This window comes from Astatotilapia calliptera, chromosome 22 (genome assembly GCF_964374335.1).
Source record: "Astatotilapia calliptera chromosome 22, fAstCal68.1, whole genome shotgun sequence".
NCBI classification, from domain to species: Eukaryota; Metazoa; Chordata; class Actinopteri; order Cichliformes; family Cichlidae; genus Astatotilapia; species Astatotilapia calliptera.
Window position 1 is genome coordinate 12,829,011 of NC_137442.1, and position 15,613 is coordinate 12,844,623.

Here is a 15,613-nt window from a genome sequence, read left to right on the forward strand (position 1 = left end):
GCAGAGAAGTGAGAAGGAGAGAGAGGGTCAAAGTAAGAGATAGAGCAGGAAGGGGAGGAAGGTTTGAGAGGAAGTGATATACTTGGGTTTGAGAAAAAGAAGGCAAAGATTAAAGCGGAAGACAAAGAAAGGAGTGGGAGGAGGAGATGGAGAAAGAATTTGCTGCGTGCGTAAGAGCTTCCCTGATGGTAACTGCAACCAATCGACTCCAAAGCGAGAGAGAGACAAGAAGAGCATTCTTGGTATTCAAAGAAATTATTGCAACACAGCAGCTAGAAATGACAGAGAGGTGCAGACACAGAGGAAATTTACTGTACTCACAGCCGTATGCGCTGGGCAGTAAGCGTAGCTAGTGTGCGTGGACTGAGGGTGGTGTTGCGCATGTTGTTGTTGGTGAGATATATAATGCTGCAGACTTGCACGGGTGAAAGAAGGCCCGCTCCAGGCCCCTTGACCACCACTGCTACCACTGGTCCAATTGGAGCCAAGACTTGGACCCATGGCTGCTGACTTACTGCCGTGGAAACCTCTCACTGCTGCACTGGGCTGGAAGGACGGCTGGATAGAAACAACAGAGAGAAAGAAAAGAAGTTTGTTTTGGATAGAGAGTGAGAGAGAAAAAAAGAAACTAAGCGAGTGCAATGATGAACATTGGCATCCAAAACATCACAATCAAAAATGCCGGCGAGCAGTGACTGCCCAACTGCTCGCTCACTGACCTGTATCAAAAGAAAAGCAGGATGTGGCGTCGATCTAAAGACTTCATGCCAAAACATCAAGATTGTTCTCTCACTTTCTTTTCACGCAACTCCCTCTTGCCCCCACCCAACACCAGATGTTGTGAAACTTCCTACTGTCACGGTCGAGATGTGTTCTTGCTGGAAAAGCGCTGATTGGTTTGATAAGATGCTTGGATTACAGGCTCGCAACAAAGCTTCCCAGTATGCCATTAAGTATTGGGTATCAACAGGGTCCAGGAAACACAGGGCTGAATCTGCTGACAGTCTGGCTTATGCAGCTCTGAGATGGGTTACCTCGGCTGTCATGGCCAGTGGAGCACAGAAGAAATACAGGACACACAGGGCACAGAGAGCACACATGCCGATCCATGGCATTTTAACAAGACCTAGGGCAAATACTGCAGGTATCTGCAAACTCTTCTAATTCAGAGTTCACTCCCTCACGTAAAACATCTAAAATATGATGCAATCTTAAGACCATCTGCCACGAATTTAATTTGCATGTGCAAATTGTGTGCAGAGCAAACCACCTTGAATGAAGCACAGCTGTACATCACTAGTGAACATTAATAGTCCCCTTTAGCCCCTGTTGGATTTTCACTGAGGTCAGAGGTCACCCCACACAGGGGTTACTGGAGCAGAGTGATGGCAGCTGTGCTTAGAAAGCTTTCCAGTTCTGTATTCTTCATCACTAAAGAACTGGAGGGGGAAAATGTAAGCCAAAGTTCAGCCTAATTCATACAATACATACAATGACAGGTTTAGGGTTCATGTTAATAAAAAACAGGAGGAATCTGTTCCCCCCCTCAAAGCAGAATAGATGCATTTATACAGCACTACATGGTGGAAAATGAGGCCCAATGGTGTCATAAAACCGTAAGCGCTGGGAAAAAACAGAAATATGCGAAGCACAATTTTGAATCACCAGGTTTCAACCCATGTAAAAATGGAAACTACAGCTGGAAAACAAAAAACAAAAAATAAATAAAGCATCCTCCCCCTTTTAACAAACATATGAAACGCACCGAGATGTTCTTTTCTCTCAGGGCTTAAATAAAAGGCTTAGTCACAGGGTCAGAATTTGAAACTGTGTGTGTGGGCAGGATATAGTGTACCAACAACAAATAAGCATTTCGAGCTGGATCTCGCTGATGGAAGTTATTGGGTGCTATAGAGACATTAACACAATGTTATACTGCTACTGTAAAAGCCAGAGGGGAAGGACGGCCCCCAGTATGGTCCATTAAGCTGCGTGGCCATAGACGCTACTTTAACACAAGCATTCGCCAGTTCATGGCGTTTAAGTGCTGCCCCAAGTCGTGCAACAACCTCCGCTGGTCTAATGAATGAGGACCATTCAGGCAATGAGGAGGCATTTAGGACTAAAGCATCTATGCAGAGATGTTCTGTTACAGACTCTTTTTCAACGAATTTTAAACATGTTTAATACATTTAAAGGCGATTTGGATGATTCCCTCTTTATATGATAGGGCAGGGCTGTGTTTTACACGAGCCCGAGATCCAAGGGTCCTGACATTCTTGACTAGAATACAGCATTGGTCCCCAGACTGAGATTCATGTCACAGATTTTCAGCGGCTTGTCAGAGAGCTACAGTCTGCCCATATTTCAGCATTTTATAAAAGTGTCTGGTTACAGGTACTTTTCCACTTTTAAGGAGGAGGCTTTTACATATTTGGCAAACAGATGTGTATATACTGTCTGCTGGCTTACACATTTCTTTGTGCTAGCTTATGCATTTCTTTGAAACTCAATTGTAATGGTTTCACTGTAAATCTAACCATCCTGAGTAAGGATAATGCAGGAAGCTGCAGTGGATCCACACAGAGACTACTCACACGAGAGTCAAGACTGGCAGGCAGCTACTCCAGCCAGCTATCATCTATAATACATTTACACTTGTCAGCCTTTGTGTGCAACTTTTAATAAGTCTCTTTCCACAAGGGTCATGTAAAAATCTATCTCAGGACTTGCGTAATCAATGCTGGATCATCAAAACAAAATATATGATTAATTGATTTTTATCAGTTATTTATGAATGCTAGCTCTAATTCATATTCTTATCATGTGATTGAACAGCTTTAACCTAAATGTGAACACAGGTGGTTTTAGGGAGTAAAAAATGTTGGAGCTGCTGCATATGATTCAACCCAGTTTTTCGGCAAAATACCTAATAGCTATGAAGGTCCACAGGGCAAAACATATGACTTTTTTACAATAAAAGCTCATCCCCACACACATATTGTTTGTATAATGTGATATTACAGAAAGTTCAGAAAAAGATCAAATGAAGAGAATATTAAAATGTTAACTATGTTTGCTTTTCTTGGGACATTTTATGCTGTTTTGTCATACTTTGTGAAAAGGTCATCTGAAATTACCTATTAATGGAGGTAACTTGGTGCTGCCCCACAGAACATCCACATATTAATGTCTCATCCAGCGTGTAGGCTTTAAATCATAATACATTAATACATGCTACAAATGGAGGGATGTGCATTATTTTTTGATGCAAGATACTGACATGGTTTAAGTGAAAAGAAAAACTAACTACTTCAGCAAGCCAGGAAATAATCAGCACCATTTATTACTGAAAATTCAAGTAATGCAAAATAATGCTTTTCTTTCAGCTGTGAACAAGTGAGTGAGTGTTGCGGATCCATTAAAACGTAGAGAAGAACCAGAGCGCAGCACCTCTCCTGAGTCCATGTTTCTCTGGTTAAGTGATTTTCCCCATTCTCTTCTCTCTTCCTGGTGATATGGGCATGGTTAGATGCATCAGGGGACAGACCTTTTTGAATTACAGAACTCTTCTCTCTCTTGTCTGTCTTTATTTAATGTGTAATACTGTTAGGTGTTATGGGAAAACCGCTATTTAACTCAGTTGGCACAAAAAGAGTAGCTTTTCTTATTAATTTCATTTTAATTTTCTATTTTTACTTTCTCAGCTCAGTTGTCATTAAATAAATTATACTCACCAGCCACTTAATTATTTTCAACAGCTCATTAACACAGTTACCCAATTAGCCTATCACATGGCAGTATTCAAGTGTATTTAGACATGTGAACACTAGTCAAGACAACCTGGCGAAATTCAAAATGAGCATCGGAATTAAGAAGAAAGGTGATTTAAGTGAATTTGAATGTGCCATGGTTATTCATGCAAGACAGGCTGATCTGACTATTTCAGAAAATGCTGATCTACTGGGATTTTTCCACACAACCATCTGCAGGGTTTACAGAGAACGAACCAAATAAGAGAAAACATCCAGTGTCCAAGCGTCAGTTCTCTAAATGAAAATGCCTCGTGATGCTAGAGGTTAGAGAAGAATGGCCAGACTGCTTTGAGCTGATAAGAAGGCAAAAATAACACACTCGTTACAACTGAGGTATGCAGAAGAGCATCTCTTCTTAGCAGAAGACCGTACCAGGAGCAACTTCTGTCATCTTAGAACACAAACCTGATGCAACACAAAGGCTGCAGTATAGTTTAGAAAAATGTTGCTAGCTCTAATGAAAATAAAATGCACAGAGTGTGTACTTAAATTGAAAAATGTACTCCAGTATAAGAAATACATAAATCTAACCTGGTTTTGGTTGTAATGGCCACTCTAAGTATTGGAGAAGGAAGCAGCATTTTATTTTAGCCTATTTTATAACTCGTGAACTAAAAAGAAGAAAGACAGACATTGTTTCCTCTGGAATCAACCCTCTGTGACCTACGACTATTATGAAACGTCCACTCTAAGGACGGTCATACAGAGCGACTCCTTGTATACTGGAAATATTTCCAAATCTATGTCACAACAGAAGAAAGAATAAAGGGGAAGTTGTTGAGGAAGTAATCAGTGTCCTATTACCAAGACATCACATGGCTTTTGTAGTAAATAAAGTTTTACAAAAATATGGTGTGTACAGACTTTCTTATAAGATGAATCTAAGACCCTGAGGCAAAACACTGCTTTTTCCCCCCCTTACGAGTTTCCTTAAATTTGATCATAACCTTTAGCTCAAGGTGTAATACCAAATTTGGAGAAATAATATTGTCTCATTGCCTACTCTTCTTACTGTACACATTAAATAACACTGCGCTGTGATTATCTGTTCATCCAGAGGGCATTATGCCCCATTGCTAATGCTTGGTAATGCAGGCAGAAATGTGGATTTCCCACAACACAGTTTCAAATGTGCTGGTTTCCTGTTGTGCTTTATCTGTGCTTTATCTTGGCTCTGTGCTTGTTTTCGAAAAAGCCTGGAGTATTGCCATAAAGGCGTGTTTTTCTCATGTCACCTCCATATTGCCATTTTACATGAGGCCCACGCAGAATGACGAATGACCACTGGCACAAAACTGCTATGTGCTTAAAAAGGGATTAAACGAGCAAAAATTACGTCTCCAAAACATGACAAACGGTTACACATCCGAGTGCCAAAGCATTTTTTGAAATTGGAAAATGAATTAAAAATGAGAGGCTCTGTGACAATGAAAGTCACCCCAGATGGCATCAGTTAGGGGACATTGTTTTCAAGAGGGTCCTCCACGCATGCTTGCTCTGTTTGGCCAGCTATGAAAGAGATGCAGCTTTCCTTTGGCATCTCTGATGACTGACTTCCTGGAAGCTGTGTTGCGTGAAATGGCCTCTTCTGTACAAGTCCATCTCCTTTGCCAGTCCTCATCCCTTAACACAAGTCAGCTTCCTGCTGCCAAACATGCAGGTTTTGAGTGTCACTCCTGGTAAAATGCAGGAGTTCCGCCTAGTAAGATCACAAATGGAAGCCCTGCTCACTCGCTATCATTCATTCTCCAGTACTTGCGGACCGAGTTCAATCGTAACCAAGGCAACGCGGTGGCAGGGCATGTGTAGATTTTGGCACGTGGGACACGTCTGACAGGTTTCAGGCTGCTCTCAGTTGAAAAGCAAGTGAGAAGTTACCCCTGTGGCCTCCACAATCACTTGAACTGGGGCAAAAAGGACTGGCAAGAACAAAACTCTGTCTCTGCTTCTCTCTCTCTTTCCGCTTATTCTATCAACGCTTTAAGAAAACACTTCTGATGAAAGTCTGGAGGGCCACGCGGTAGGTGGTAACCAAGGCAACAGGGTCAGAGTGTGACATTATACTTGTGATGGCTGACAGCCACTTATACAAGCATTACAACCTTTGGAGTGTGGTGTATACTGTGAACATTTCTGCACTGACCTCACCGCGGCTGCAAAATCTTTATTGACTGGAGTCCCCAAACAAACTGCTGTGACCCTACCTGTTAAGAGACTTTGCTCTAATCTCAGGAGATGAACTGGATTCACAGCGTACACTTCCTGCTGCAATATTATTTCAAGCTATTGGGTGGTTTGACACCAGGTTTGTGTATTCAAGCTCAAAGTGGACTCCTAACCTGTTTTCATACCAAATATAGTCTTTTGCTTTGGCTGAAAGAAGGGAATAGAGGTGCAAAGGGGGTCACAGAGACAGACAAAAAAAACAACAAAAAAAGAGGATAGATGCCAGAAGCAAAGATATTTATTGAATGAGTCTTTATTTACCGAAGAATCTTTGATGAACAATAATATGACCTTTCTGCGCTTGTAGCTCAAAGCAAACCTCACAACATTCTGTGTCTGTTCCACGTCTCACCAAATATTTTCCTTGGCCTCTCACATGTTTTTGCTCTGATGAACTTAAAGGCAGCTGCCGCTGTGAAGCGGATGTAGAGCCCTAAATTTGCATCTTGACCTCCTATGGGAAGCAAATGGGAGTTGATCATGCCAAGTTACATTACTGTTAGCCTAAACTGAAGAATTCTGATTTTGATAAAACCTTCACCATGAAAACTGATACCCAAAGTACACAGTACTCCTTTTCCTGCCGCCTTCCCTTGAACTCCCACTATTCTGGGACCAGCTACAAGAAGCGTTCACCTCCTCCACGGAGAGGCTAGATAAACATTTACACAGGGGTACTTCAGGGAGGGTAGAAAACCTAATACAGGGCTAGGGAAGGATGGATTCGACAGTTCATCACATTAGCCAATTCGTCAGTTTGATTCAGATTTTCAATCAATAATCAATGAAGGCGTTTGCTGCTCTTTTTCAGCAATTTTTCTGCTTCACGCTGTTGTAGACTGAAGCAGAGTAGCAATCTATGTGGAGATTTTCACGTACTTGTAAGTAACCTCATTCATCTTCAAATAATTTTAATCATAACTGGGTTTGCATCTAAATCAGTTTCTCTTACATTTCAGTGAATCCAAGAATACTCACCATCAGGACTGATTGTGTGGTGAACTGCCAGAAAAAAAATCTTTAGCATTAGCCGTTTCACCAAGTGCTCCAAAAATGATATACATGTGTGTTAAATCAACAAAAGGGTACAAAGAATTTATTATATATTGCATAGGACAACAAAGTATGTGTGGGGTAGAAGGATAGATGGATGTCGTACCATGGGAAACCATTTCATTTTGCATTATCAACGTAAGTTACATTTTTGAAATAATGATCTCTCCCTAATTTTGTTCTTTGTGTATAAAGCCAACAATTATTTACACATCACAAAACTGATTTATTAACACCTACCAAAATTCTCCCCTGGGGTGTCAGATTAGGGAAATGCTGTTCCCAAGGGCTGCTACCAGTGACAAATTTATTAGTATTTGTCTGCTGTGCTCTCTTTTCCTATTATTCTTTGGGGTTAAACCGTTACAGGAGTTACTGAGAGCATAAAAAATAAATAGACAACAGGCATAACAACATTTATGGAAATTCTCATTGCTGCAATACCCACGATTCCATGCATATCGCCATAAATCTGTTTAAGTAAATAAGTATGTCTGTTTTTTGTTTTCAAATGATGACATGGGATCTACTTGAAACTTGGTGGAGTTTGGGTGCATTGCAGTCCTTACTTTAAATCAATTTGGACGAAGGGTGGTCTCATTATTGGGATCAGGTTGAAGCCATGCAAAACCTGCACTCCTCTTTTTTGCAAGTCATCATTATCAAAGGCAAAAACGTAACTTCTCATGGTGATTTAACATCTCATATGCATGCTTTGATCTCACAGGTATGTCACTCTACTCTGTGGAGTCATAACGATGATATTAAATCAGATTAATATACACACATATATATACACATATACACATATACACATATACATACACATACACACATATACATATATATATACATATATATATACATATATATACATATACATATATATACATATATATATATACATACATATATATACATATATATATACATATATACATACATACATATATACATACATACATATACATACATACATATACATATATACATACATATACATATATACATACATATACATATATACATACATATACATATATACACATATACATATACACATATACATATACACATATACATATACACACATATACATATATATATATATATATATATATATATATATATATATATATATATATATATATATTAGGGGTGCAACGATATTCGTATCGATATTGAACCGTTCGATACAGTGCTTTCGGTTCGGTACGCATATGTATCGAACAATACAACATTTGTAATTTATTTTATCAACTTTCCTTCTGACGATGCTGTCTGTGTGGAGCGCTCAGTGAATCTGCGTTCGACTACTCCGCCTAGGCTGCACTGTCGAGCGCAGATCCACTGAGCGCTCCACACAGACAGCATCGTCAGAAGGAAGAGTGCAGGGCACCTCCCCCACCCTCATTCAGATCTGGCGTTTGGAATTATTTTGGTTTTCATGTGACGTATGACCCTGAAGGTAAGCGAGTCATGGACTAAAGTAAAACAGTATGTTGGATGTGCCATGCAATGCTCAATTACATGGGTGGGAACTAGTGTGTTAGCGCAGTTAGCTCGTTAACGTGTTGGCCGTCTAGCCCCATGCACGGGGCGATCGGCGGTAGCTCGTTAACGGAGATTTGCCGTGTTGTGGCGTTAAGGTCATTTCAACGAGATTAACCTGAAAGCACTAGTGGGAACACAACGAATATGACTGCACATTTACGCCGACATCATCCTAGTGCAAAGACAAAAACAACAAGCATGCTACTAACTTTAGCCGAGTCATTTAGACAGCTGTTAGCACATGATTCTCCTTATGCTGCTGAGAATATAGCCCAGAAGAAGCGGATAGTATAGCTTTTATTTTGGAAAGAGACATTTCTCTGTAATAAACTCTCTTTTCCAAAGATGAGTGATTCCTCAATCAGATACAGGGCTTGCAATATCGCTAGCCCGACGTCCCGGAGCTAGCGATTTTTTCAGTCGGGCTACCAAAATCTATCTCTTCCCTGCCCGTTGGGCTATTGTAGGAAGGAAAAATATATGTCAATGCTTTTGCATTCTTTCAGAAATGTAGCTGGGTAATTATGTCATTGGCATCGGTGAGCCACTGTCAATATGTGACATATTGAAATCACGTTTGAATTTGCGCTTGTTTTTTTGCTTTCACTTTGCAATCGTGCGAACTGTGTATAGAGAGCGACAGCACTGATCTGTGAGTGATGATAATTTGCGCACCAATTCCTCTGACATCGTCTTATTAATCGTTAGCTTATATGCAAACATGACAAGTGAAATCTCCCGCAGCAAGCTTAAACATGTGAGAGGTTGATCGCGCAGAGAATCGCTGAGCTTATGTGAGTGCGCGTGTAAAAGCAGCAGTATATATATTTTAGTTCTGCTGAGCCAAATAAGACAGGTCAGGGTGAAGAAGTGACAGCCAAAGAAAAGCTTACCACAAAACGGAGAAGTTATGACAAATCAGACTATAAGGCAAAAAGAAAGTGCAGCTTCATGGTTTCATGGACAAAAGAATTTCTGTGGCTGCAATATGACGAGCTAAATAACCAGGGCTGCACATAAGTGGTCCGCAGGTGCGCATTCGCTGTCAAAATAAAAAACGCGCACAAGGGTTAGGGTTAAATTTAAAAACTGTACTTTTGAGTTAAAATATATATTTATAATTTTAATAAATGACAAATTAAAAAGGCATGAACATTTTTTTTGTATCGAAAAAATATCGAACCGTGACACCAAAGTATCGAACCGAACCGAACCGTGAATTTTGTGTATCGTTGCACCCCTAATATATATATATATATATATATATATATATATTAAAAACTCCTGACTGTAGCTTCGCCTGTTTCTGATACTATTATGTCTGTGACAGCAGGCGCTGCACTTGAGTTCTGAATTACAGGAATCCAGGATGAATGCACAGTACTTCAACACGTTAACAGCAGTATAGAGACAGGCTGTTAATGTCTGCTGCTGAACTATGATTACAGCTGTTTACCCACTGGGGAAGCCGAGCTGTGTCTGAGTGAATCACACCTCCAGACAAATGCTTTTACACTGACATTTTACCCCTCTTTTTATGTATGCTTTTTATACACCCACTTCTCTGGCTCCGTCACTTTGTCTGTTTATGTCGCTCTGTCAATGTCTCCTTTTGTCTCTCTCCCTCTCTCTTTTTTCCCTCTGTGTGTATTTCTAACTCTCTCTACGTGGTCAACTCTCTCTCTCTCTCCTTCTGTCACACTATAAACTGCGGGGATGATGGATGCCCCTGATTGCCTGAAGCCTGTGAGTCCAGTACACTAAATTCCCAGCTCTGTATAGTGCTGTGCGCCATTAAAACAACACCTACACAAAGCAGAAATAGCCACACATGATCACTAAGTGAGCACAGGTCTGTATGGTCAAAGTAATCTGGGGCGAGGGGCAGACGAATATAATTGACACTAAATCTATAACAAGCACTTGGATTTGTTTTACCATTTGATTTATGGTTACTGAAACTGTCAAAGCTATTCTTCTCGTTACACAGTCTTCTTATTGAAAAGTTCTGTTAGCTGCAAAAGATATATACAAGTACATATTGCTTTGGGTAATAAAGCGGATATAAAACTCTTATCTACTTTACTTTTGACATTTTCAGTAAATAAATAGCAACATCTTAGTATTGACAAATGGATGAGCAAAAAGCCTTATTGTGCTTTTGCCCATTCTTTAATTTTACCAAAGTAAATACCAGATGAGGCAACAAAGTGTGAGGTAAATTTCTGAAATGCATTGATGTATAAACATGGCTCATTTCACAAAAATGTCAAGACAGATAAAAAAGATTTGTTACCAGCTCTTCCTGTAATCTCTATTGTACATTCCTACATGTAAGTTAGATAAAAGGACAACAGAATGTGTGGTGGTAGTACTCATGTCTGCACAGCTTTGCTCATGGTGAGACAGCGCAGCACTTAGGTTTGGCTGTGCTTCTGTCACTGACACTGTCCCAGCAGGCCAATGTGAGAAGATGGGAAGAGGAGGGGGCGGGGGGCGCGTAAGATGAGAGGTGACGAGCATGGCTTTGAGGTGACGTAAAGTCTTCCATTTCTGTCAGGGATTAAGTCTCTCAGAAAGAAAGACTTACTGAGGGAGAAAGACAGAGAGAAACATATATATAGAAAAAAGAAAGAGAAAGGAAGAAAAGGAGACAAAGGTTATTTTAGGGTCTTTATCCTGCAATAAGGTGCCTTGAGCTGACTACTGTTGTGATTTGGTGCTATATAAATAAAATTAAATTCAAAAGAGAAAAGAAAAAGTGAAAAAAGAAACAAAAAGAAAGAAAAAAAAGTGACAAACAGAAAGAGAAAGTAAGAAAAAAGTCAGAAAGAGAAAAACTAACAGACAGAAAGAGAAAGTACAAAAGAAGACAGAAACCTAAAGACAGAAAGTCTTTGCTTTTCCAAATATCCAGTGAGAAGGGCAATGATAGGGGCCTTGCATCATATCTTTGCTTCTCCTCCCCCTTCTTCTGCAGTGTCCTTGGCTCTGTGTTCCCTCCAGATGGGCCTTGGTTGCTGCAGCACCTCTCATGATGACACGGGCCCCAGCTGCCTACTGCTGCTGCTATTTCTAGGCCTGTACCCCTTCCACCTCAAGGAAACATGATACCACCCTCAAACATACACATCTGTCAGCGATTACAGAATGTACCGTGCAGGTACAAACTTTTGACTTTGGTGGGTTGAAAAACTGCAAAAATGCATAGATTTTTTGCGTATATCAAGCAAAGAGCATTTGCCATACTCTGCTTTAAAAGACCACAAGCTGCTGGGCGCACAGCACAAACCTCTCACATAAATGAAAACACAGTCATGCAGACCTGCAGAAAGGGTCAAGGTCAGAAGACATAAAACACCATTCTCCCCTGTACTGTTAATCTCCTCTTCTTTCATGCTTGAAATCTATTTTTGTTTTGTTGTTTTCGTCATATCCCTAGGGTGGCTGGAAATGAAGAATTAAGACAAGAGCACAAGAAAACAAACCAAGTTGCAACTAAGTCAGCGAACACTGCAGCCCTCCAATAACAACAGTTCTTGATAAAAGTCTATTTTCTCTGCACACTGTCTCCACATGATGTTATCATTTTTCTTTAAATTCAATAAAGTCTTCCCTCCCCACTCAGATGAAAACTGTATAGTTCAGAGACGAGCACACAGTTTTGTGAAAGTTTCCCATATGAGTCCGCCTTGTGCAATATGACTTTGCTGAAACGCTGAGGATGTACTGCTGTGAGAGGCTGTTATGAACACAGATCGTTATTAAACCTTGGGCTTTGTTTTGATTTCCACTAAAGAGCAGACAATTACTGTGTGTGCCACATAAAGGAGACAAAATGTCTTCTTCAGTTAAGAATCAGATCAGGCTTTTATAATCACTCTCCTCCTATTTGCCTAGGTTTGTTCTCAGCAAAGGGAACCATCATAAACCACATTTATCCACTTGCAAGCATATGCCTTGGGTAAGAAAAAAAGTGGGTGATCCTAAGGTTTAAAGAAATGAAAAAGATGGGCCACTTTTTTTTTACCTATGAGTATTTTCCAAAAATATAGTAAATAAAGGTGGATAATGCATTGTTTTCAATTAGAAGTGTTTAGATTGTCCTTTTTAATATATTACAGCATGTACTGTAAGAGTGGAGAATTCCACATCGCATCTCATGCTCCATCTACTGCTGCAATATCTCTCTATCTCCCTCATTCAACTTAAGGAAGACTCTAGTATAAAACAGAGTGATCCTGCCACTCTGTACCCCAGTCGAGCATCACAGGGTACACATGTACAGTCATGACCACATTCCAGCTTCTCTCTAGACCGCTGACTCAGGGACATGTCAGAACAGTGGCTCTTGGCCCCCTGAGAAAGCTAGACAGCTATACTGTCACTGTTTTGAAAGGTCGGTGCTGTGATATGATTGTACCACGACCTGTCAGACAACGTGTTTTCTTTTCTCCGGGAATACCCCGTTGGTAGGCAAGAGAAAAACGTTTCCTCCTGCCTGTCTTCATAGGAAAGAATGAGATTAGCTGTTTAAACTTGTTGGTAGGAATTTCTTCATTAGCTTGATAAAAACAAGAGCTATAAATTTGATCTTCAGATTAAAAACAGCCTTTAAAACCGCATAGCTGTCTATCCAAATTAACAGTTAAAAGCACAAAGTACACAAAGCTAAGGCACTTGAACTGTGCATTCAGTAATTAACTAAGTTAATAAACTGCGAGCACTCATGTTCTTGCTCTGCAGCTGTGGAGTGCAACGAGAATGTGTTCTGCTTAGTGACAGACCTCTGTACCGATTGTCTTCTTGTGTCCTGCCGCAAGCACATGAGAACATGCTCCTCTGGAACAGCAAATGACAGGATGCTAAGCATATCACAATAATCACAGGGCACGAGAGGATAAATGGGAGGCAAGCAGTCAAGGGACAAACATTAAAGCAGCCAAAAAATAATGTATAGGCTGCATTTTTTAGCCTGATTCAAACACCAGTGACAGAGCACCATGGTTTACCAGATATACTTATTAAGAACCAACAGATTAGTTTAAAGATGGTTCCTTCAGTAAAAATATGTGGGGCTAATTCAGTTATGCACTAATTTTATTTAGTAAACAGTTCAATTCAGAAAACGAATCACAACAACAGCTGTCTCGGGGTGTTTTACACTGTGAGGTGAAGACACTACAACAAATAATAATGAGACAACCCTCTATAAGCAAGCACTTAGAGACGGTGGGAAGGAAAACTCCCTTGTAACAGGAAGAGAGTGTATAACCTTTTGGTATTGATTAATTAAAATAAAATTTCAGTCTTTTTTTGAACCAGGACTACTTCTTTCAGAAAACAGCTTAAAAGTTAGAGTTGAAGAAAGCTGCTCACCTATGAATAAACTTTGACTACCTATGGACAACAGGGCGATGATGAAATTATGTGCTACCCTTTTGTTAAGTGACAACATACCATTTCCAGAAAAGTCTGCTGCCTTAGCTGAAAATCCATCTTTTTTAAATGTGCAGCAGTGCTTTTGTTGGCAAGGGTTCTACTCAGCTGCCATTCTACCTGTGTGCAGCTATTTATTAGCACTATTCTTTCAGTTAAGCTTTTAACAACTGATGGTGTATGCCACAGCTGCTGGGCTCTCAGTGTAGCAGACACCAATATTAACACTTCAGAAAAAAATGTGTTTCAAGGGGTGCCATCTAAGACACGATTGCAATTTTATTCATGAGTAGTGTCTATTTTCTGGTGTATAAAGGCACTTGTTTCCACCGATCTGGCACAGGTGGTGTACCGAGCAGACCGACCTTCAAAGTGTACTTTTTTTGTTATCATATTTGTAGACGCGATTGGCCGTGCTGCTGTATTTATATTACAGTTTTTCTCAAATGCTAAAACACAAAAGCCAGTCCTCTAAACCAAATGACCAGCTGTCTAAACACATTTACTAAATCTAGCCATCATTTACCAATATCATAAACACATGTCACATGAAGACACAATTCACAGAACACAATCCTCCGTTGTCATAAATCTAAACACATCTTTCCTTGCTAAAACACAAGTTGCAAAAGAACTCTGCTCATATTCTCAAATGAAAGCTCGTGTGATGCAACATGCTTGCCACAGTCAGCAATATTTGAACACAATGAACACACCTGGCGTCATTCATTACACACAACGACTCAAAATTGAAGAAACCTGTTGCTAATGCTGTGACCACATGTATAAAAGCAAGTTCAGAGTGCACAGTATTCTGAAGAGTCCAAACAAACACAATGGATGAGGGCAGAGTCAGAGGAATTCGATGCAGAGGAGGGAGAAGAGCTGGCCCTGGAAGAAGAGGAGCAGGCCAACGAAGAAGAGGAGTTTAAATGAGAGGAGGAAGAGGAGCAGGCCAACAAGGAAGAGGAGAAAGTCCAGGAGGGAGAGCAAGACAACCTCGCACCATCATTATGGACGAGATGCAAGCAACAGTCATTGATCATGTCATTGTCCATGGCATGACAATGGCTGAAGCAGGACTAAGAGTCCGCCCACACCTGAGTAGGTTCACCGTGGCCACAATTATCAGGGCATTCAGACAACACAACGGGTATTGTACTCGATTGCTTTCTTTGTCACAATACAGTTTTACAAACCTGTAAAAGTAGTCTATTGGTTTCAAATCAGTTGTGACTGTATTGTAACACATGTCAATTGACAACACATGTTTCTTTCTTTAGAGTTGAAAGAATGCCACATAGAGGTGGGAGGGTTGCCATATTTACAGCAGCACAAGAAACCCTCATTGTGGATACGGTTCGTGGGAACAACCTAATCAGACTCCGGGAGATCAGAGACAAAGTCATTGCCGATAATGTCAACTTTGAGAGCATTGACGATGTCAGCTTGGCCACAATAGACCGAGTTCTCCGGCGCAAAAAGACGCGGATGAAACAGGTCTATAGGGTTCCCTTTGAGCGCAA

General features: G+C 40.4%; 1 protein-coding gene across 3 annotated transcripts in view; it reads right to left on the reverse strand.

The window, feature by feature from the left end:
* The window catches only part of rbms3 (RNA binding motif, single stranded interacting protein), a 291,822-nt gene that overhangs the window by 219,609 nt on the left and 56,600 nt on the right, over nucleotides 1–15,613 (reverse strand). For all 3 annotated transcript variants that reach the window (XM_080296737.1, XM_080296736.1, XM_026155390.2), the window contains exon 3: nucleotides 322–558. In XM_080296737.1, the coding sequence (XP_080152863.1) occupies nucleotides 322–558 (237 nt within the window). The remainder of the gene's footprint in view (nucleotides 1–321; nucleotides 559–15,613) is intronic.